The following is a 23,773-nucleotide window of genomic DNA, read 5'->3' on the forward strand; positions in this document are numbered from 1 at the left end:
TGTTCATTTCTCCTGTATGTAACCAATTTCTGACCCTGCCATCCTGGCCCTCTCCTCAGTCCCAGGCTTCTTCTTGGCTCCGACCCTGATGCCCCCTTGACCCCGCCAGCCCTGGCTGCCTCTAGGGAGGGAAGGAAAAGGGGCTAGGATTCTAAATACTGATTTTAAATATCCCTTTCTGACACCCACCCTAACCATCACACCAAAGTGTGAAGGGTCACCAGTAATAGGACAAATTGGCACCGTGAGCCTCCTGCAATGCTGTATTGAGAACACAACACCACTTCTGTGGTATTTCTGCCTCAAATGTATAACTTGAATTTCATAGCAAGGAAATATCAGTCAATAAACTAAAGGGCATTTTTCAAAATAACTGGCCAGTACTTTTTAAAACTATGACCATCACAAAAGACAAGGAAAGACTGGGGGACTTCCAGATGAGGGAGACCAAAGACACGTAAGGACTAAGTAACACATAATCCTGATTGAATCCTGGGCCAGATTTTTTTTTTCCTTTTGCTAAAGGAGCATTATTGGGACCACAGGCAAAATATGAATGGGGCCCATACACTAGATGGGATAGTTTTGTATCAAGGTTAATTTCCTGATTTTGATAGCTGCAATGTGGTTATGACATAGAATGCCCTTGTCTTTAGGAAATTTATACTGAAGCACTTTAGAGTAATGGGGTATCATGTCTAACTTGTTCTCGGATGGTTCAGAAAAAATGTGTGTGACACACACATACACACACACACGCATACAAGAGAGTGGGAGGGATGATAAAGCTAATGTGGTTAAGTATTAATAATTAGGGAATGTGGGTGAAAAACATGGGAGTTCTTTGGGTTATTCATGTAACTTTTCTGTAAGTATAAAATAAAAAAGCTCATATATTTTTTAAATACTGAAAAGAATAGTGAGTGTTTTTAACCAGAGTCATGCATGAAAGGCTTTTATTTTTTGCCTGTCTCCACCCCCCATCTTGTTCCAAAAACAATTTAGAGTCATGAATATGTAAAAAAAAAGCATAATAAGATAAAATAAATCCAAAACAAGTAAGAAATATGTGTGGCCTTGGCAAGAACCTTCCAAATTGTCAAATCCTACAAAATGCTCTTGAAAATTTGACAGATTATGTTGGAAAGGTTTCTCTTTGTTTTGGGAAACAGCCCAAACTTCAAAACAGCTATTAGGCCCTTTGTGTTCCTGATATCCTTTTATTTAGAACTTGAGTGCAATTAGACACAGAGAATGCAATATGGGGATACAGAGGCAGAAAATAATTAATAAGAATAAAAGAGAGAGGCTTCCAAAATTTTATAGAATTTTATGCATGTGTACACATTTTATTAAATTTGCATTCTAAGATATACACAAGGCCAGCATTTCGCAAAACTTCCTATTATTCCAAAAGCAGTTATCATGAAACACAGTGATTATATAAGTCAGTCAAGCAAAAAGAGCATCTATTAAATTTTCTTATCATATCATCTCTTATACTTGTTTTCAAATAGAAGCCTGGAACATGATATATTATTAGAATAGGAAGAGAGAATTTTACTTTATAACAATGATCACTTTTCAAATATTAGACTTTATATAAAAATAAAGGAGTACTGTCAACAAAGCTCATCTGAAGGTTAGCATCTCTATCTTTTATTTATTCAAAACAATCCCTGCACAAACTTAACTTTCTAGTCACTTTAACCAATAAAAATGAACCTTGGTTTAAACAGTAAAGTGAATCATCTTGCCTCCTAGTTCTCATACTATTGGAACAATTTCATTTTCCTAACCCAATTCTACCCCACCAGTGAATTTCAAAAATAAATTTAAACATCATCACATTCCAAAGGTTATTTCTTAAGAGCCGTAAATTAGAGCCAAAAAATGATGGCCAAAAGTGTCCCTTTAAGGCAAAGAAGACAGTAGAGAGCAGGTGGATAAATATCCTATAAGAGAAGACCATTTCTCAGTTTTATACAGGCAGACACTCTGAACATGGGTCTTTCACAACCAGAATAAATACACTGAATACCATCAAAGTGATTCTTCTTTAAAATGGCATACTAGAGAACAATCTTCATAATATTTATTCATGTTAGGTTGGAAGGATTGTGGACATTGCACAGGTGAAAGTCAATATGAGAAATAAAGTCATTAATGGCTATGGTGGACGTTATCATGATTTAAAATAAACAACACAGCTGATGCTGTCACAGAACTACTTCCTGCAAGCTAAGTGAAGCTCTCTTATAATTCAAAGAGAATAGGGTTCCCTTCAAGCCCTACAGGATTGCCAGTCTGTGAGTACCCTCAAAGCGCATCATCTTCCCTCAAAAGTCAAGGATCTCTGCCTTCAAAAGACACAAATGCAGTAGTTTTCATTTCTTACATTCACTTTAAAATGGAATATTATGGGCCTAGTAGGCAAATTTGCATATTAAATACAGTCAATTCAACCACGATGTCCGAACATTAAAAGTAATCTATCACAACAGACATGTTTACACAGTTTTAAATAATAAATAACACAGCAGTAAATTACACTCAGGTTTTTGAAACAGCTCTACCAGGATTTTCCTCTTTTAAACGTTAAATACGTAGGGTACTGCAGACTTACTATCATGGACACTGCTGACAGCTCAAACAGCTTCTTAAAAGCAGGATGCACAATGACATTGACTCTTGCAGCTCCTAAAAGCTTCCTCGTAGAGATTAAACTGCCTTTACCATAAGGCAGCAGGTGCAAGAACTGGATTTGGATTCTGGTAGCAACACAATAACCAAAACAAGATCGGCCACACCACTCATCACACGACAAAACAAACGACCCCGATGACAAAAAAAGGAATCAGAAAAAAGCAGCAATTGAAACAGTATGTGGCAGTAAGATACATAAAGCCCCTTGTCTACCCCACCTTGTGATCTATCTGTCTGTGATCTATCTGTGCCCCAAGGCACCTCAGGCCTCATTACAACCACCCGAGACAAGCTGTCAAGCTCCATGTACACTTTTCTACACAGTGGTTTGTGTGTAAATAACATTATTCATTCATTTGTAGATGCTCCACACATCTGGTCAAGGCGGGAATTTCTTCTCCTTGATAACACCACCTGGAAACATTAACAATATTTTATATATTCCTTAGGGCAACAGGCTTGAGGAGAGAAAAATATCAACTGTGGTAGCTAAGTCGGAAGAAGCTGTGGTGACTAATTCAGGCGTCTTGTAAGTCCATTTACAGTCTCAGCACTAAAATCGATCCTCGCGTCACACACTCCAACAGCAAAGAAGCGGTATGGACAGTAATGAAAGCCACGACATGTCTTTTCCCCTCGGTGAGAAATGGCAAGGAAGCAGCTCAAACAGGAAAGGGAAACAAAATAATGTACTTTAAGCTGATGCAGGGAAATAAAAATTTAATATAATCAAAAGCAATCCATCTATTATCGTGAAATAAAGAGATTTGAAACTATGTAGTTAAGAGAACAAAAAAAAAATCTCTCAAGCAAGAGAATTTCTGATCAACTCGAGCTGTCATGTGACTGCTGGGAAATCACATATCATTATTGAAAATACATATCAGTGCTTTCCTTAAATGTGTAGACTAAAATAGGTGCTCTTTCAGGCACTGAGAAAAAATATTTTTATACATATACTCTAAGCAATCAAAAATGAGTATTTGAGATTTAGTCACTTGTTTCAAAATGAGATCAGCAAAAGGAGACATAAGTAAGGTCACTACAGTCATAAAATCGAACTTTAGAGAAGGGAGGTGCCAAAAAAGAATGGCATCAAACTGATTTAGATCGGTTAACACTTTAATCCTCATTATGGATCAAAGTTCTCTGCGTTCCTCACTGAATGTTTTATGTAGGAAACAGCAGTTAGAATCAGAAATGGGTAAGTCACTTGGGTGAGAGATCATCCATCAAGATGAACGGAGAGCATGAATTGGAGCATGCTACTGGAGGCTCGGCGGTTGTGCTGCCTTTAGCCAGTGAGTCTGAGGACAAGCCACTGCTGCTACTACTGCCATCCAAAATATCTGAACTGAGGACAAAGCAAAAAGAATTATAAGCAGATGCATCTATCAGGGTCAAGGTAAACATAACATGCAACAACACAGTTTCAAGAACTCACACATCAGTACAGCATTTGTAAACAATAAGAAGCATAAAAGCAACAGCAAAACTACATAATGTACTCTATTCAGATACCCACGAAAGGACAAAGTCACAAAAATCCAAAGTAAGACATTTGAGGTTTTGTGTCATTTGAGTGCTCTCCTAGGGGCACCAGAGTGTCCAACACATAGTAAGTGCTCCTTGTCATATGTCATGGTTCCCGTGAGGGAGATCCCCTACCTCCAACTCAAGAGATTTTTACTTATATTTATCTTCTTACCTTCCCATCAGCCTTAGAGTAAGAGGAACATTTACTTTTCGAGGTACCTGGACTGTTGGCAGTAATTCTACCAAGTATACTGTGTCATGGCTCTTCCATTCCGGAACAGTCTTTCAATCCTAGATTTTATCACTTCCCCACTCCCAAGAAATCTCCAATTCAAAATAGGTGTTTTTATTTTGAAATATGCATATTTTTCTAGTTCCCTCCATTATTTGCCTTTTATAATTTTCTCATTTTATGAATTTCTTAGACTATTTCCTTTCCTCTTTGACAACTCAAAGGTTTCCTTCCTATTTCTAAAAGACTCCTTTCTTTGGTCCCTTCAGTTACTATCCAGTTCAGCTTCTAAGAGGAATGTTCTCTATCCACGGGCCCAATATCCTCACTGTCCACTTGCCTCTTTAATCCTGACACTTGGCTTCTGCTCCTAGCCTTCCACCAAAACTCCTCACCTGGGCATCAGCAACCTCTATAACCTAGCTCAGCCATACCCATCAATCCAATATATAAGCTCTATGTTCTATATTTGGCCCAAATTCATTCATTCACTTGTAAATTCATTTATGCTAATATTTCTTGAGTATCTGCCAAGTGCAAGATGTATGCTAGATATTAGACGTAAAATGGTATATAAGACAGACATATCCCTGCCCTCATCTAACTTAAGAGTATCGTGCAGGAGACAGATATTTAAATAATCATGCTAGTAACTGTATCATAACTTGTGATCAAAGCAGCAAAGATATAAGGGGCTCCGAGAGTGTATAACATGGGTGACTTGAACTAATTTGGAGGAATATGCAGGAACAAGGCTCCCCAAAAGTGAGATCTGACCAGTCATCTGAAAGATGAGTAGGTGTGAACTGGGTAAGGTTTGGGAGGAAGCAAGGGGATTTCTAGAAGCCAAAAGCAGGCTAGCCTGGCTATAGTACAGAGAGCCAGGAGAACACGGTGAGAGAAAGCTAAAGAAGGAATCAGGCAGTTTTAAGATCTACACAGACATACTTTTTATTTCTGAAAAGGAAACAAAGCCTAGAATTAGAGAAGGAATTATGAATCAGCAAATACAGGTTCTGGTTTAAGTTTGCTCACTAGCCCCTTTGCAAAAGTTCATCCTGGTCTAAACTGCACTAAGACTAAACATTATGTCTTTAATAGTACCATTTTTATAAATTTCCAAGTTAATGTATTTCCAGTGTTAAGCGACCAATGGTACGTTGCTGGGCTCTATACCACCCTCGGGGAAATGTAACTTTCCCCGCCCCAGCTTCTCTACTCTTTCATTTTTCTTCAAAATGTCATTGCTTTCTACTGCCCGTGGATTGTTTTTAGGTGGAAACAGAATACAAATAGGCTTTGGAAAAGTAAAAATAAAAATGGAAACAGTATATTCCACAAGACTCCTACTCTATGCTTACTTCTGTCAAATGCATCATTAATAATCCCACTTTCAAGTAAGAAGTTTGGAAACTTTAGCTGGCTCCGGTATGTCTTCAACCAAATGGCAAAATGGGTCTAAAACATGAATTATTCAAAGTACTGAAAGAAAGTTGCACAGATAATCTAAGGCATCGGAAAATCAAAAGACCTTTATATTTGCCTCTGGAACATATGTGATTTTTCCTCCTGAAGCATTCTGCCTAGACTAATATTAAAATGAATTTACTTTCCTAAAGCACATATTGGCTGGGAAGCCAATGGACACGCTCTATGCTACTTGGCAGGAAGAAACAGGCTTAGATTAAAATTTGGCCACCAAGCAGATAATCTGAATATAAATACTTTCTTATTCCAACCAGACTTATGGTGAGCCCTGGGTTAAAAGATTCCATTTGCAATAAAACCTGCTTGCTTAGGTGAATCTTGCATTCATTCAAAAACACAGAACAGGATGCACACTGTGAAATCTGTCTTCTAACACTGTTGATTACCTTAAAGAAGTAAGCTAATGGGGAAGTTACCAAGGAAAAAATATACAAATCTGAACATTTCACTTCATGTATTTTTCAAGAATTTTTTAAAGAATTTCCTCTCTATTATTAGGTATAAACAAATATAATTTTATTCATTAACTGAAAAATAGCATACTTACATTTAGTCCCCACTGCAATTTAGATTCAGAGCCTGGCAAACGTTTAACCAGATATTTTCGCTAAACTAAAATCTAGTTTCTGTTCTAATTAATCATGAAGCAGCGACTACAGGTCACAAATTCCCCCTGTTAATATATCCACAAGCAAGACATGTGATTTTTTAATCCAGGGAGGGATCACTGGACAAAAGTGATTTTCACAGTGTCTGCTATTAAACCTTCTACCACGGCTTCTAAAAGCAACAAAGTATAGTCCAATTTGAGTTTCTCTCTTTTTTTTTTCTCTCCTAGTTGAAGCTCTGATGGAGGTGCTAATGAGCTTTAGACTAATGGCCCAAAGCCAGACAATGGCAGGAAAGCAAAGGACGTAGACAATTCAAATTGGACACAGGCGTACACAAAACAAAAGTGAACTAATTCACTCCAGCCACTGACTATACATACTGACGCAATATATGAGCCACCCTACCAAAAATACTTCAGATTCAAGTGGTGCCCTCTGTCTAAAAAACTAAGGGTGAAAGTATAAGGGAATCATTAAAACATTCAATGATAAAGTAACAACACAACTAGGTTGTCCAGTGTGACTCACGCTATCTGTCACCCAGCTGGTTGAGCCACCCTGTGCCTCATCCGGTCAATAAACTGGGTTCGATCAGATTAACGGCAGGCAGGGAAATGCACTAAGAATTACCCCCAGCCCTATCAACTCCAGCACAGATTGTCATGTAAGGTAAGACTATGGGGCATCCCTCGACCCCTTGGTGTGGATTAAACTGGTCCACAGGGTATGTTCTCTGGTCTCTACTATCTTACCTTATGAACACCCAGCATCATTTTGCTGTATAACTGCTAAACTTTTTAAGAAATTTTTTTAATGGCGGTACTGGGGATCGAACCCAGGACCTTGTACCTGCTAAGCATGTGCTCTACCACTGAGCTATACCCTCCCCACCTCTAACTTTTTAAAATCACACTTCCAAGTATACTTCTGAGTTATGGTCAAATTCCTGATGTTCGTAAGGACTAAATGCAGAATGACAGAATTCCTGCCTTGTGATTAGCAACATCCCCCAGATTTGGTTGGCAAAGATTTTAGAATTTTTAGTAAAAAATGTTACAAAAAAGTAGGCCCACTATTTGTTTGGATAGCAGCTGGAGCACCGGACACAAACTCCAAATGGGTCCACACTCAAATTTCACATTTAATTTATACTTCAAAGATGAAGATTTTAAAGATCATTATCTAGTATATAAACTAAAGTTTTAAAGTTTGTCTTTTCTGGGGGTGGGGGTACAGCTCAGTGGTAGAGGGCATGCTTAGCATGCATGAGGTCCTGGGTTCACTCCCCAGTACCTCCATTAAAAAAAATATTTTCTTTGTAGGGTGGGGCAGGAAACAAACTATAACGATTTAAATGATGAGATAATGCCTACTAATGATCGGCCTTTTCTCTCCCATGTATAAAGATGGTTTCCTTAGTTATCAAATAGATTGTTATCCTTGGCAATAGAAACCAGAACACAGCTAGTTCCCATCTTTGTCCCCATTTCTAAGAATATGGACGTCTGGTCAATGAAACTGCTTTAAAGACACAGGGGGAAAAGTTTCTGCAAAAGCAGAATCCAATTTTTACATCATGAATAACTCATATTTAAATTATCTTAATTGTAGATGTAAATGTCAGCAATATTAGTATGCAAGGTGTTCCAAAAGTCTTAGTGCAATTTTCAGCTTTAATATCCTCAGAATTCCAGATGCTACAAACTTACTATAAACATCACTTGAAAGTCTAATCACCTAAATATCTTTGACACTTAGTTTTCTGAATTCTAAGTAATAAATTTCTTTTTTAACATATTACTCGAGCCATATGTTGGCTTGTTAGCACTCTATGAGCAGCCATGAATAAAGCAAATCTCTCTAGTGTGAGGCAACACTTCTTGCATTTACAGACCAAACCTACCCTTCATCACCAATGTGGATGTTCCCGGGGCTCCCACAGCCACTCACAGGTCTGTGGAGAATGGGAGCAGTGGCAACAGAACTAGAAGTGTCACAACAACCACCACCATAGACAGCTTAGGTTGTGCTGCTCAGAGGAATAAACGTCTGGACGAGGGGAGAGGACCCTTGGTAGATACTATACGTTCTCTTTCCTGTCTTACTTATTTGTGTGAACCTGTTTCACGGCATCATGCACAGCCTACAACAATATTTTAAAAAAATCACCTCACCCTGTATGTTTTTAGTGTGGCAAAAAGCTTCCATATCTTTTAATATGAACTTGGGTACTTGGTTAGTAACTGGGTAAGCAAATCTATTTATAATGTCATGTGCCTATATTAAAATACACTTTACCATAGAAGTGATATGCAGTTTCCACTAAGTATAGAGTTTCATCCACTAGTCCTCTTGACAAGCTTTAGAAGTTTTCTCTTTGCAATCATCTACATACCTGGAAAGGCACTCTACCAAAATTAGCACACTGAGCTACCAAGGACAGACAGAGATGAGAGAGAAGGGAGATGGTGGGGCTGAAAATAGCTGGAACAATCTAAAAGGCATCTGTTCCAAGGTTAGAACAGTACTGATCAATGAGTCTAATAAGCTAGAATAATCTATGACTTCTTGGTCAACCAGAAGTAGAGGTTATTTTGGACAAAACAATGATAAGTGATTTGGAAAGAAGGGATTGTCAATGCGTATAACTTATAAGTGGCATACATGATTCTTCCATTTAGAGGGCACCATCTTTTTAAAGTGAATGCCCTCTGGGGCTCTTAGAAAAAAAATCCTTAGCCATAAAACTTAGGGAACAAAAAGTTCTGAAAGGCACTACACAATTGCCTCTAGAACATGGGTGCTCAGTAAGTTGATTAAAACGTACTGAAAGATTTCATAATAGCACCTGGCCACTCCTACTAGCCTTTCCCCTTCCTTCCAATGTGTATGTTGACATTCAAGTACTCAACTTCAGGTGCAGGAAAAGAAGTTAAGTTTCTCTCAAAAACACTGAAGGTCCTTAAGTTACACACCTCAACTTGGATGAGCAAGACTGAAAAAAAATAAATGTATGTGAACAGACCATAGGCACCTGGAAGTACTACTATTAAAACGAAACCTTAGTTGACACTGTGGACTACACCCAAAATTTCAAAAAGATTTTACAACAACAGATAATGCTATTTAGAAAATGCCATGCTTCAGAGAAAGCTGGGGTTCTCCGCTAAGTCAAAAGGATGTAACACAAGATGCAGGCAGGGCAGCCACGATTAATGCATGTTACCCAGGAAACCCAGAGACTCTCACGCCCTCCAGCTGATGCTCTCCTAGACCATCAGCACCTACTGAGAGAGGCTGACCTGACAGGAGCTAGGCATGAAGGTGGAGGTGCCAAAAAGACACATGCAATTACCCAAGGAAGTACTGAGGACTTTCAAACAATCTGGTTTCTCACACTTGTCTATACCTCCACAGAGATGTCACCTCTAGGGACCATGAATAACAAGCTGAATGTATTTTAAATGATCCCAATATACTTTTGATGTGGTTCTTTCTAATGCATCATACCCTAATATTCTTTTGATTTTATTTCATTTTTTACCATGAACTGAGGTCAGATAATTGTGCAGCCTCCGGAGACAGCATATTGGTAGTGCCCTGGAAGAGCCTCTTGGGCTGGCTTTCAGTCTCCATTTCACCTAAAACAGAAAGAGATGATGTATTTTACAGATACAGGCTTACTGCTAAAATGGGGTGATTTCTGTTCAACCAAAGATCAGAATACATCAAGCTGCTACTTGAAAGCTGTTTTTCTATGTATTAAAGCAAGTAGAAGAACTATACTTCCATATAACCTCGACCAAAAAGTCAGCAGGCCTAAAAATACCTTCTCATTTATTGTATGTAGCACGTCACCCATTAGTCATGTTCTTTAATAGAAGGGTAGAACACTGATGGCATTAGGCAAAATGAATCAAGACTAACCAGAGCAGAAATCAAGTGTTCCCCCGACAGCCGAAGCTCACAGTGAATAGTAATTTATGCCAGATGATTAGTAAAGACTATTGATTTTATACATTTTAATATTGGAACATTTCCTGAGTTGAAGTCAAATGGATTAAAAAGTATGCAGTCTGATAAAGAGCTTTCTATGCTTATATTTAAAAATATAAGTGTGAAAGCACAACTGTAATTGAAAGCAATTTATTCATCAATTCACAAAATTGATGTTGCACTGGCTGCTTCAATCCTATAGATTTTCTCAGAACTGGGAATAGAAAGCTTTGCATCAATAGGAATAATGCTTAACATTTTGTCACTGAAAAGACGAACAACCATGAATTAGAGAGAAAAAGCCCCTTTCCAAATAAGCAATGATTTAAAACATGTGCACACTTTGGTTTTGAAGCTCTTTATCTCAGCTTTAAAATTGAACATAAAGACAATTTAATTCTTGGGCCTATCTATACTCCAGTAGGAAATTAGTCATCATGAACTTAAACCTGTACAAGATTCTTATGATGGAAAAAGCTCAAGCAAGAACAAATGCAACATTCACTTTTTCCATATTATTAATCGATTCGTATTATCTTTCCTCTGGAGCTATTCTGAAAATTACTGTAATTCAAGAAAGGTTACATTTTTATTTGTTGCCGGGCTTTCAACACCTCATTAGCAAAAGACTTTAGCCCTTTTTAGCAAAGAACCTCTCCATCTGCTGGTATACTTTGGAATAGCTTTGAAACGCAACAACCATATTAAATTCCACCAACTTCCTACAACATATTTAAAATTAATAATAATAACAATACTAGCTTTAATTTCCAAGTTTTATTTTCACATAATAGCTCCTGAGAAGATTCTTAGGATTGTAAATAATTCCTTGCAGCATGAAGGAAAAAGACTACTGGTTTATAAACTAAAATTTATTCACTAAATACAAATACTGTCATTGTATCAGCACCTATTTCCAGAGGACACCATCTTTAATTTTAAGTTTTCTGAAATATAGCACTTCTCAAATCTCTGTGTGATTCAATCACTGGAACGTTTTTGCCAAAGCCACTGGTATCCGTTTACCTAACATTAGAATTGTTGATTTGTTTACTGGCCCCAGAGGGGATCTGCACAAAAAAAACACTTACTGAATTGGTTTTTTTTTTCAGATTATTAAAACTCTCATTTAAAATAGCATCCAATACTGGCAATCGTGCAGTCACATCCCCAGGAATAATGAGTAAACCTGTGTTAAATTTCTTTGCTTTTTTTTTTTTTAAAAAAAAAAAGACTCATTGGGTGCTCTCTGTAAGCATCTAAAGCTAGCATTGAGTGAGATCATTTTAGTTTAGAACTTTGGGGTTTAAAATAAGGTAATTAACAGAGCACCTATAGAGATTCAAATACAAGGCAGTTCTCTGTCTGCCAAAGTATCATTTGGTGGTGGCAGAGGTGAGAGCATACAGCATGTTTATGGACTTATATGCTATGACATTAGCAGATACTTCTGCAATGTATCAACTTGCATCTCTTTTATATTCAAATCACCAAGAGGCAAAATTTTTGGAATACATATTAATAATATGAATATATGAATAAGATATGAATATGAAGGATAAAAAATATAGACAGTATCAAATAACTAATTCACAGAATTTCAAATCAGTAAAGCATACATTGGAAGGAGTATTTCACTATTTCTTGAGAAAAAAGGAGCCATGCCTTGAACTAATTTCAGAGAAATTCTAACTTGTAATTCAAACTTGACAAGGTTTAATAGCAGAACGGGGGTGCGTACCTTTTCTTTTAAGAGGACCAAGAACACTGGGCCTAATGCACTTGACTGGACTCTGACTTCTCCTGCTTTAAAGAATAAACAAACAGGATGACATGAAGTACTTCAAAGATGCAAGATAAAACACTGAGGCCCACCAAATAAATCAATAAAACTGATAGCCATGTAGGGAGAAATGGACAATGTCTGTGCTGTTGGTTGAGTAACTGAAATGCCAATACATGATCCGACATGGCATATGACAATCTGGAATAAAATGGCATTTTAAGCGATTTAAAAAAATTGTGTTATAAATCAAAATACAGTTTAAAAAAGATAAACCTTATAATAAGTTATTTGGGATTCTGACTGGTCTACAATCTTAAAAATTTTTTCCCTTATCCTAATAAAGGATATATCATCGTGTGTGTGTGTGTATGTGTGTGTGTGTGTGTGTCCCCTCTAAACATGAACTGGCACTGAGTCTCAAAAAAATAAATATGGTAAAATATTAATGATAGAATATTGGTGGTAGGTATATGGATATTCACTGTGAAATTCCTTCAGTTTTGCTGTTTGAAAATTGCCATAATAAAATGTTGGGGGAAACGTTCACCAGAGAGATAAATTTAAACTGCATTTAAACAGCAGGTTTACTTACCTGGAAAAGCGTCTTGGACTAGGAATGGGACTTGGTGGCAGCCCACTGCTGCTCACAAACATTTGTAAGGATGGTGAAAAACACTGCTAGAAAAAAACATATTAAAATAGTTCTAGTGCTCCAGTTATCAAAAGGTTCTTCTCAAAATGACAAAAACAACATCCTTAGAATTGCTTAGCTGTCTGTCTCTCATATATATTTATGAGAGAATATAGATAAATAGCTAGATTTTTTTCAAATTACTATCATAGAGTTTCATTAATTTTCCTTCCAGTTACTCAGTTCTTTAAAAATAAAGTGATTTGTGTGTGTATTTTAGAGAGTAAACAGCTCAGTGTGTGAGAGGTAGTATCCTATTCAATGAACCTACCTTTCCAAATCCTCTGGTGGGTGATGGTGCAGGAGAAACCGGAGTGAAGTCAATCCTTTTTGGAGAATATAATTTCTCCGCCTTGTCAAAATCACTATCACTCTGTAAACATAAAGTGTTATTTCCTTGTAATTCACACCTCAACACATCACAGCTCTTCTATACTACTCAAACATGTCTATATTTTTAGAGTAGAAATATACAGACTCTAAAGTTGCAACCTCATATTCTGGTGGAAAAGCAGAAATCAAACACTGCATTCAAATTTGGGAATGGAAGGGCCAGAGGTGTATGAAAAAATGAACGAAGACAAGGGACAATGTAACAGGTTCGAGAAAATAGAACCAAGCAGACATGTGAAAACTTTACCAGGCTCAAGCTCTCATCCCACGATTGGCTTATCTGCATTGCGGTTTGCACTTCTCTAAAACCAACAAAAATGAACAGCCATCAGTGCTTATAAACCAGATACACCTTAGGCTCCGCCCTGCTCTGGTGAAGCACTAACCTTTCATGTGCAGTTTCTCTGTTCATTATATCCATGCCTTCCTCCTGCAAAGGCAAACGTGTTGAAAACATAGTATTTATCCACACAGTTCTCTATTTCAAAGGAAAAAAAAAAGGACTTCTCTACCTCATTTGACATCAGCACAGTAGAGCAGAACTAACAGGCTAAGACTGTCACCCATGCCACCTCTGTATTTTATCTGCCCACTCAGAAGAACTTTAATCTGTCCACAACTACCCAGAGTGGCAGCCTGATTCATGTGTGATATCTAAATCTGCACAATGAAAATCAAATCAAAATGTAAAATTCAGAAAGTTATAGACTTCAGCCAGTAAGTAAAATTTACCCTTCTGATTTGATGCAGTCTGCTGCTAGGAACACGATTAGGTGAGGATGACAGCAACTGGAAAGAAAAAGTAAACATTTACTATTTTCTGAATCACAGAGCAGCAGGTTGCTGTCAGTGCCAGTCTCCAACCTCTTCTTAGATTATTTTTCATATTCTTCTTAGAAATCTAGCTCTTTAAATCACCAAACGTTAATGCACTAGAGAGGCAGTACATTCAGTCTTTAGAAAGTACACCAGGTGTCCAACCTCAAGGCACCATCTGTCGCTAGACAGGCACTGACTTTAACATTTTTCCTAAATGAATGCAGAGCTGTGTACATTTATATATAAAAAAAAGACTCCAGGTCTTAGAAATAGCCATTACCCCACTTATCTAAAATAAGGAACTCTATATGAGGGGAAAGCAAAAACACTGATTTCTATTCATTTTTATTACCAGTGCACCAGTGGAGGAAGATGGGCAAATAAGCCCAGTATCATTTGTCTATGATTAATGTTTATCGAGAACATTTCAAAACTGCAATAAGGAAATTGTATTCACATGGTCTAAGTCAATTCTAAAATTTGATCACTAACGCTATCACTACAGAGCTTACTAGTTCAGAAAAATCAATGTAGAAGGCAAGGTGCATTTTTAAGATAACTGTTGCTTCCCCTTAGATCGTTTTTTAATAATGCAAAGATGAAATGATTTGGAGACCAAATTATGTTCCTTCAAAGTCATCATAATTTGATCGCAAAATGTAAGGTACAATTCACATCGCCATTTTACAGGGTTCTAATAGCCATAATGTAAACAACTATTACTTATTCCCTGTTGCAATGCAAATGAATTTGTAATACTATAAAACCAAATATGACAATTATCCTGCTACAGGAGGCCTTATCCTATTAAAACTTTAAAAAATACTCATGTAGTGAGCAGTATAAAATAGTGATAAACTGCTCTAAGTTTTTTAGGCAAAAGCTAATTCAGGTGAAATTTTTGAAAGTTATCCACTGAAATAAGATTTTACCTCAAAAGAGATCACCCCGTTCCCCACCCCTTTCTTTTACTTTTTCCTCTCCTGGGCTTTAAAAAGAGAAAAATTTTTAACAAGTAATTTTTTCCATTATGAAAGTAATACAACTTTGCTGGTGAACTCTTAATAAGGTCATTTGAAAAAACACTAAGCTCCAAAGAAAATAAATAAGGCAGGAAAGACTCCATCAGGATACTGTGGCAGAGAGAACCAGTGTGTCCATCAGGGAACAAAAGAAACCCCACAGGCAGTGAAATAATCAGGAAAGCCAAAGTATGGACTGCCAGAAGCTGACTGCGGAGAAAGTCCCAAGTTTACATGGTACGTCTTCATCACGCACAACTTGTCAGTTTGAGACAGAAGTGGGAAGTAGGCAGAGTGGTGTCTAGTACCAGCAACCAGAGTACAACGTGGGCTGAGCAAAACGGCTTGAGAACCTCAAGGAGGCACTGGTTCGTGTTGTGAAGTAAAGCAGAGAGCTCATGTGGGACCAGAAAAGGGGCCCCTGACCCTGGTGGCAAGTGGGCGCTGGTGACTTTTGCAGGATGGTTTTTTCATTTTTAATTGAAGTATGGTCAGTTTACAATGTTCTGTGACGCAGGATGGGTTTTTAATGAAGTTGTGGTAGATGTCATGAGATTATCAACCGGCTGAATGGTTGGCAAGGAATTCGAGGCAGCTGAGTGTAGATTAAGCTTTGAAAAAGCTCGGGGAGGGGAAGGGGAAAAGGGATAGACAGACCAATGAAAAAATAAATGTTTGTTTTCCAGATGCTAGATGTGTGAGACGGGAGAACGGGGGAGCAGGAGAGGCGGCAAGGAAGGGACTGAAGACACAAGATAAAGAGGAGACGACAGACCGAGCAAAGGGACAGGGGAGTCAACAACTTCTGAAACATCAGGAGAAAGCACCACCTGTGAAGGTAAATGCATCTGCAAGAGAAGAAAGCTGAGAAAGCTGACGTTTATATGAGAGAGGTGTCTGCCTTCTCTAGAAAGTGCGAAGGGCTGAAAGTGAAAGGTGATGTGATCAGGAGACTGTCATTTTGGAAAAGATTTAGAATATTGCTTTGGAGAACAGCAGTGGCCACTGGCACCCCAGAAAGATGGATCTGTTTTCCCTCCAATGACTGAATCCTCTCAATTCCCTCCCCAGAATTAAGGCAACACTTTTCCCCTGTCCCAGCAAGACATACAATTTCAGTCACTCTGGGCCCTCCTTCTCCCTGCCTTCTATCTAATCGGTTGTCAAATCATGAAGATCCCACTTCTGCATGTCTCTTCCACCACCCCCTCCCCTTCCCCCCTCCCCACTTAAGTCAGCAACACCTTGCTGTATGCAGGTTAATACGGCACATAGGGAAGTGTATTCAGATTTTGTAGAGTACACAGTGGAATAGTGCATATGCTATAATCAAGGTTATGACAAAAGTAGCCAAAGGCTGCTGGGGAAGGCGTCCCAAATCAGAAAGCCAGAAAGGAGATGGGGACAGGGCAAGGACCAACAAAGAACAGTGGATCAACGTGGCTCCTTGAGCAAACTCGTGCATTCTAGCACAGCCAGAGCGAAGGGTATTCGTGAGACATGGGCCCCATCAGAGCTGATACGGATCTTCACATCTTAGAAAAGAGCCAAGTGCAGAGAGGCAAAGCCATTGTCCCTTCTCCGCTATGCTACTGATATAAGGAACATGGCTTTATAATACATAGAGACATTTTCCACATATACAGGAAAAATGAGTAATTGTAGTTTCTAGGATTGTCAGGGAAGAAGGCGAAGTAATTAGTTTAGCCTCCAGATAGCTACCATTTCCCCCTTTCAGTATTTTTAAACACTTTAGCTCAAAATCTTTCTTCAAAGTGTTATATTCCCCACTCCCAACCTTTGGCTCCTTTCTTAAACAGATTTCACCAAATAGAATGGCACTGGAAGATCTCCATTCTAATCCCAGCTCTGCCACTTACTAATTGTGTGATTCTGAGCAAGTCATTTAGATCGGCTGAGTCTTAGCTGTTGCCTCTTTTAATTGGGAAAAACATCATTTGCCCTGCCAACTTCACAGGGGTTGCTAAGAGAATGAAATGTGTGTGAAAGCACTCTGTAACATGTGAAATAGCCTCTGAGTGTCGGTGGTACCATAACTTGAGAAAAGGTTAATCATCCAGGTGTCCATAAGAACGTCAATTATTTTACAGTTCGATGCCAGTGACACCCTCAGGGTCTATTAACAGGCTCTTAGCCCTAATCCCGAGCCAGACTAATTTTTTCAAAACCACTGTCCGCTTTTCAGTTTCTCCCTCTCTTCCCTCGTTAGCAGCTTCTAGAATAACTTTAACCCAAATGTCCCTCTTCTGATTTGCTGCTTCACACACACTACTAAGTTGGAAGATTACAACTGTGCATAAATTTTAGATGATTCAGAGGTCAGAGAGCCTCTCCTGTAAATAAACTGATGAACCTTTGTGCACAGACTATGGAAATCTGGTTCAGCCATCTAGAGATCTATTTGCTTACATCTCAGGTCCCTGATGGGACCTTCCAGAGCAGTGCAGCTGCTGGACAAGCGGGCCCCGCACATGAAGTGCTACTGTATCAAAACTTCCTGCACACGACCAACGAGAAGAGGTGACCCTCAGGAACTCTGGCTCTATAGACCAGTCACCATCAGCACCTCTACTGAGAATATAAATACGGGCATTTTCAAGGAGACTTGACTTTGGATAGCTAGCCCTGTCCAACAGGAATAAGCGCTCTGCTACCGTTTGTGTGATTTTGGCATCCTCAGACAAATAAAGACCACTGGGCTCAGCTGTAATTAGAAGTTAATCCTGACTTACCTCACCACGATGCCAGTACTGACAAAAAATAATGAACAATGTTTAAAAATACCAAGTCCCACAGCCAGGAAAAAATGTTAACCAATTTCCTTTTTGCACCGAAAGCTGAAAACAGCACAAGCAGTACACAAGATAGATAAAAAGCACTTTTTTTTTTCCTTTTGTAAACAACTGGGTATAGCACGTCATCTTCAGAAAGCACTACATTGGAAAGTGTTTCCCCCAATCCCAACCACCAAGGATACTTACTCCTCTACTTACCAAGCTGTGACGGCTCATGATCGTTGTACTGTTCCTCCGAGCTCTAAATGTGTAAGGTTGAAAAACCTGTGAAAGGTCACTGAAAAATAAAAATAAAATGATTAGTGTCTTTTTGTTTAAAATGTCCTTCAACTCTATGAATGCCAGTTCTCCAGTTAACAATGAAATCTTTGATGGCTCCTCATTTCGGACAACGAACTCCTCACCGTCCTCTTCAGAGCATCCCCCCGAGTGGTGCCGAGTGGTGCGCTGTGGATTATAGGTTGGCCGAGATACTGATCTCCTCCGGGTTGGGGGACAGTCAGGAAAGGTATGGGGCGGAGCTCCAGACTGGTTGCCTCCAGCTGCTTCTGGTCAGAACTCACGCCCCCAAAACCGGTTACCACCAGACACCAGCAGCCTCATCTGTTTGCCCCAGAGGACCTACATGCAACCTTACTGCTCTCTATGTGTGCGGTGACGTGAGTGGGGCCGCAGAGCCCTGTGCTCCAGTATGAGTCCTATCAGCTCATCTCCCATATCGCCCTAAACATGTGCTCTACCTTGGAACCCCGCTCATCAACTAAACCAACATACCTGGAGTTTTGCTCATGCTGCCTCAAATTCCCTCCCTCCCCCCACCATCTGGCAGAACCCTTCTTCTCCTTTGACGCCCATCTCAAATGCCATGCCCTCCCCAAAGCCTCTCTTCATCCCACAAACCCCTCCTTGGCACCCTGGTAAATCAGATGCTTCCTGAGACACTGACTCGACCTTTTATTAAAGAAAAGTGTGCATGTATGTTAAAGTCCTTGGGAGAGGTGTTTGGGTCACCCCTGCAGTCCCCAGCAGAGTGCCGTGCCCAAGGCAAGAGGTCAAGGAGGATTTTCAGGACTGAACTGGATTGGACATCATGGGACCCTGGAGATCACCTAATCCAGCTCTCTGAAATTTTAAATGAAAAACAGAGACCCCGAAAGGCTAAGTGACTCATCCTGATCACAGCCAGTTAGGGAGAAAATTGGGACTAGGCCTGGTCGCGTCACTCTTGTCGCATCATGCTACCTTTCAAGTAATTACTTAAATCATGATTCAAAAAACAGCATGTAATTTCTACCACTGTCTGAATGCAGGTCAACAGGGATCACCCCAGTCCTCAGCAATTGCTTGCTTACGTGATCCAAAACAACCCAAAAAGCCCAGTTTATTCCTATAGTATCAAAAATAACTGTAGCGCCGAGGACAGCATTAGGAAAGCAAAGAGTCACTCCACCATGCCCTCAGTTTTGAAATATAATAAAAGAAGAAAAGAGTAAATCTGTTTTTTCCTCAAGATAAGTATACTATAATCAGTGTGATGGACAAGGATTACCTCTTTCTTTGCCTTCGCTGTGCTTGATTCATGTTTTTGGCTAATTCTATTCCCATCCCCCTTTTTGGAGTCACTCCATTTCTACAGGGTCTCTACAAATTGGCTCTCTAGCTAAGATGAATTGTCTACCTACAAAAGTGAAATGTAATAGGCTCAGGAGGTCTGCCAATCTAACCTCCACTATCACAAGATTTGACCTTAAAATAGACCCTCTGGTGACTTACACACATGAAAACACAAGCCCCTACTACTATAATGCAAGGGTCAATTTTGTCCCTCGTTTTTCGAAAACCTGTGTTTTCACTGACCTAAGCTACATGCCACCCTTCTTTTTTCACTCACTGGAATGCATTTCAGGCAGTTTTAGGATCTGAAAATATTATGACGAATCCAAAATCACTTAATAGGACATGAACACGCCATTTAATTACAAGTTATTAGATAAATTGTGATTTATTGAAGTAAACCTCTGTTAATGCCAGGGTTCCTAAACTAAGCTTAGAAATAGCAGCTCTTAGAGACAGGTGTCAAGTTGCAACCCTAGTTCCAGGGGCTTCAGTCTGACATTCAGTAGTGTAAGTTAGGCAGGGCAGCAACCTGTTAGAAGAGCCATAAGCTTCCTGTGATTCCCTTTAGAGTGGGCCAACAGAGCCCCAGGTAGAGAGGGCCCCATTTTCCCCGCGCAGCCCAGAGTTTGGGGTCAAACTTTCACTCCACCTTGAGACCCAAGTCACTGTCAGGCAAAGAAGTCCCCAACCCCTCAGTTTGGAGAACCCAAATGAGCTCCAACTCTCACCTGAGGGAAGGAGACTAATGGCAGGGGGTCGAGGAGCCCCTGAACCCGGCACTCCATCATCCCCAACCCTGCTCACCTGAGCCCATGGATCAGGGGAGCGCTGTTGGATCTCCTCAGGGTGCCCCCATCAGATGTGTCAGGCTCAAAGTCCAGCTCCATTTTCTCCTGAGCCATGTCGGCGACTTGCAGGCAGGCACAACGGACAGTGCTCAGCTCCTGGTGCTTAGCTATGGACTCCCAAGACTCTCTCGCTGCAGGACTGAGCTGCTGGGGACTGTGAGCTGGAGGCGGGGGCTTAAGGGGCGGAGGCTTGGGGGCGGGGGCTAGGGCGGAGAAAAGCAGGAGAGGAGGAGGAGGGAAGGAGGGTGAGGATGAGGAAGGGAGGATGACAGTGAGGGAGGGGAAGGGGATGGAGAGGTTGTGGAGGGTGACAGAAGGAAGAGGAAGGAGGAGAGAGATGGATGGAAGGAGGTAACAGCAAGAGGCAGGGAAAAGGGATAGATGGAAAAGCAGGAGGACAAAGGGGTAAATGATGAAGAGGGGGAAAGGAAGCAAAAGACAGGATGAAAGGAGGAGGGCAGGGTGGAGGGAAAGAAGGACGAGGTACGGGGAAGAGGAGAAAGGAAGGAGAGGAAGGAGGAGGACAGAGGGGGAAGAGAAGATGGGGAGGAAACTAGGCAGCGGCGGAACTCATGCTGCTATCTTTCGGCCGACGACCTCAAGCGGGGCCGGGCTACAGACACCCGGCTGCCGGGGCAGCACTAGCACCGAGGAGCTGACAGTCGGGCAGGGCCCGGCCGGGCGGCCTCGGTGGCTCCAGCTCCCCATGCTCGGGGAACTGGTCCAGCCCCCCATGCTCAGGGACCCGGTCCCGGAGGCTCCTCAGCCCGGTAATCGGTGCTTCTCCCCTCCTTGACCCCCCTCCCTGCCTAGAGGACAGGTGGGGGGTTCGGCCAGCCGCCGACTCGGTGCCTCCTCTTTCTCTCTTGGATTCCAGTGGCCCGGGGGAACCCCTTGGGGCCAAGACCAAAATCTACAACCTGCCTCCCACGCTTCAGAAGCGAGAACCTCCGCGCGGCCAAGTCTTCCGCGTCCGGGCACCCATCGGGTCTTGCGCACGCGCCCGGCGGCCGCGCCAATGGGCCGGCGGACACGGAGCATGCGTGGGAGCCCCGCCCCGCAAACCTCCTCCAAAGGGGAGGAGCGTTTCCAGGGAGCCCGGCGCCTTTCTCCACGGCATTGGCTCGAGGGTCCTGGCGCCCGATTTTGAAAAGAACCAATCGTTTGGAGACAGTGGAGCATCATCTTCCAGGAGGAGTTTGGGCTAGTATTCAAGGGACTAAGAAACACGTGTTTTACACGTTTATTCGTTCCCAATTTGTATGCTCTGACTTCTGTGATTCCTGCTCATTTCTTAAATCCCTCGACTTTGTTGGTCTCTGGGAGGGGCAGAATTCTTTTTCAGATGATCCATTTGGATGCACTAGACCAAAGGGAAGTGAAAAAAGCAATGGTGTAAAAATAAAGAGAATCTAATGAGAGTTCATATAGATAGTGAGAAGCACTCATCTCCATTAAACTAGCACTGTTAGCTTCAGTGATATTACGAGAAGTCCTGAAGAACAAGTAGCAGAACCAGATTTTTTTTCTTCCTAGGATTTGCAGAGGCACTAACAATTACGATTCAGTGCATGTGAGACCTGGAATTACTTACTTTATTGAACAAACACCTACATAGCAGTTACTGTGTGCTAGGCAGTATTCTTAAGAGCTTTAAAAATATTAATTCATTTAATCCTCACCACTTGAATGACCCTGGGAGAGAGATGGCCACTGTACTGGGTTAATCATACATACATAGAAAGCACAGGAAACTTTTGAATAATTAGAAAATTGGTTTCAAACTTTTGCAAAAATAGTTTTACCTGCCTCTTCAATTAGTTGTAGCATATTAAACTTGCCAAGTCCAATCTTCATTTTATTCCTCAATGTTTATGTGTTCTACTTGTAACATGAGAGTTTTTAAACCACTTTTCGTTTCCTTTAAATTGCCTATATTTTCCCACCATCTGGATTAGAAACCCAAGCTCCGTTTTTGATTAATTTATGTATCTCTTTTTATCCCAAGTTCTCAGCAACACCCCACTCCCCCCCAATCTTCTCAAAAAATATAGTACATTCTGCTGTTCACAACAGCTACCGAACAATCATTTTTTACCACTTGCACCATCCCTAACTCTGAAAAATCAAACAATTTAGTAGAATCCCTAACTTTCAAGGGCTTAACAACTAGGAGAAACTTAAGGACATATGAAAAGACAGATGCTACTTTGCCATCATTTCCAGGTTTTATTCATATCATTCTTGCCTACCTAGTTTCTTTTACCCTTCATGTAAATCTTTTGGGAGGTTTGGGGTGTTTGTGGTTTGTGGGCTTAGGATCAACTTGATTTATCTTGTTCTTCTGATAACTAAGAGCTAACATGCTGCTTTGAAGTTGCCATGACAACCGGTAAAATAAAGAGCTGATTATGATATGTTTCTGGGATGCCTTTTATAGGTAAGAGGTCTGGGGCAGATGGCAGCAGACTGGGATGTTCAAAGTGAAGAGTAGCATAAGGGTCAAAGTGTAGATCTAAGCAAACCAGCGATCCAAGATAATGGCATATACCCCCGGAACACCAAGACCTATTCATGAAACACAGCCAGGTTCGTATAATAATAAGTGGGTAGAATTGGGAAGTAAAAATAATTTCTTTAAATGTTGTGTTTGCCACTAGAGTATACAGAATTTTTGTTTTGGGAGTACTTGTTCCTTTTGATATTTCAACTTGTGTGTGTATTATGAGTCTTGTCTCTACTTTTACAGGTTTTAGGTTCCTGACATGTACCTACACTTAAAGAGAATTTCTCCTCTTTGGTAATAGCTGGAAACTTAGTGCCATCTCATGTATTTAGTCATTTCATATTATTACCACTTTTCTAGAAACAATGTCTTAGTTGCTCTTTCCTTGTCATTTTATTATGCCTATTTTTAGTGTTATGTAATTAGATTTTTAAAAATTAGATATCTGTAATGTTTAGGCATGATGAGATTTGATTTGTCTAGCCATTCAGAAGATATACATTAAACCTTATTACCTGCCAAGAATATCAACAAACTCTTTGAAAAGTAAAATGAGCAGTAGAGTGGAAGTAAGAGCTACTTGTTCTCTGATGCACTCCATATTTTTCTGCTATTCAAACAGTTTGGTTTTGACCCTCTGTTTCATATTTTACCACTCCTTCTACATTCACTCTGAATTTACTCAGTTTCAGCTGCCATCTTTCAT

The 23,773-nt window shown here is 40.2% G+C and overlaps 1 protein-coding gene across 8 annotated transcripts; it reads right to left on the reverse strand.

The window, feature by feature from the left end:
* Positions 1 to 1,200: 1,200 nt before the first annotated feature.
* PABIR2 (PABIR family member 2) lies at positions 1,201 to 21,574 on the reverse strand. 8 transcript variants are annotated; one of them, XM_010968467.3, is made up of 10 exons: positions 20,518 to 21,574; positions 18,295 to 18,373; positions 14,172 to 14,228; positions 13,826 to 13,869; positions 13,687 to 13,741; positions 13,318 to 13,419; positions 12,948 to 13,030; positions 12,311 to 12,372; positions 10,118 to 10,214; positions 1,201 to 3,120 (listed from the first exon to the last, which is right to left on the reverse strand). In XM_010968467.3, exons 1-10 carry the CDS (start codon positions 20,613 to 20,615, stop codon positions 3,051 to 3,053), a joined length of 747 nt encoding a protein of 248 aa, XP_010966769.1. In that variant the 5' UTR covers positions 20,616 to 21,574; the 3' UTR covers positions 1,201 to 3,050. The 8 variants fall into 8 exon arrangements, with proteins under 8 accessions (XP_010966769.1, XP_010966768.1, XP_010966766.2 ...); XM_010968466.3 differs by having other exon boundaries at positions 12,948 to 13,033; XM_010968464.3 differs by having other exon boundaries at positions 1,201 to 4,060; positions 20,518 to 21,573.
* Positions 21,575 to 23,773: the final 2,199 nt, after the last annotated feature.

Source organism: Camelus bactrianus, chromosome X, assembly GCF_048773025.1.
Source record: "Camelus bactrianus isolate YW-2024 breed Bactrian camel chromosome X, ASM4877302v1, whole genome shotgun sequence".
Taxonomy (NCBI): Eukaryota; Metazoa; Chordata; class Mammalia; order Artiodactyla; family Camelidae; genus Camelus; species Camelus bactrianus.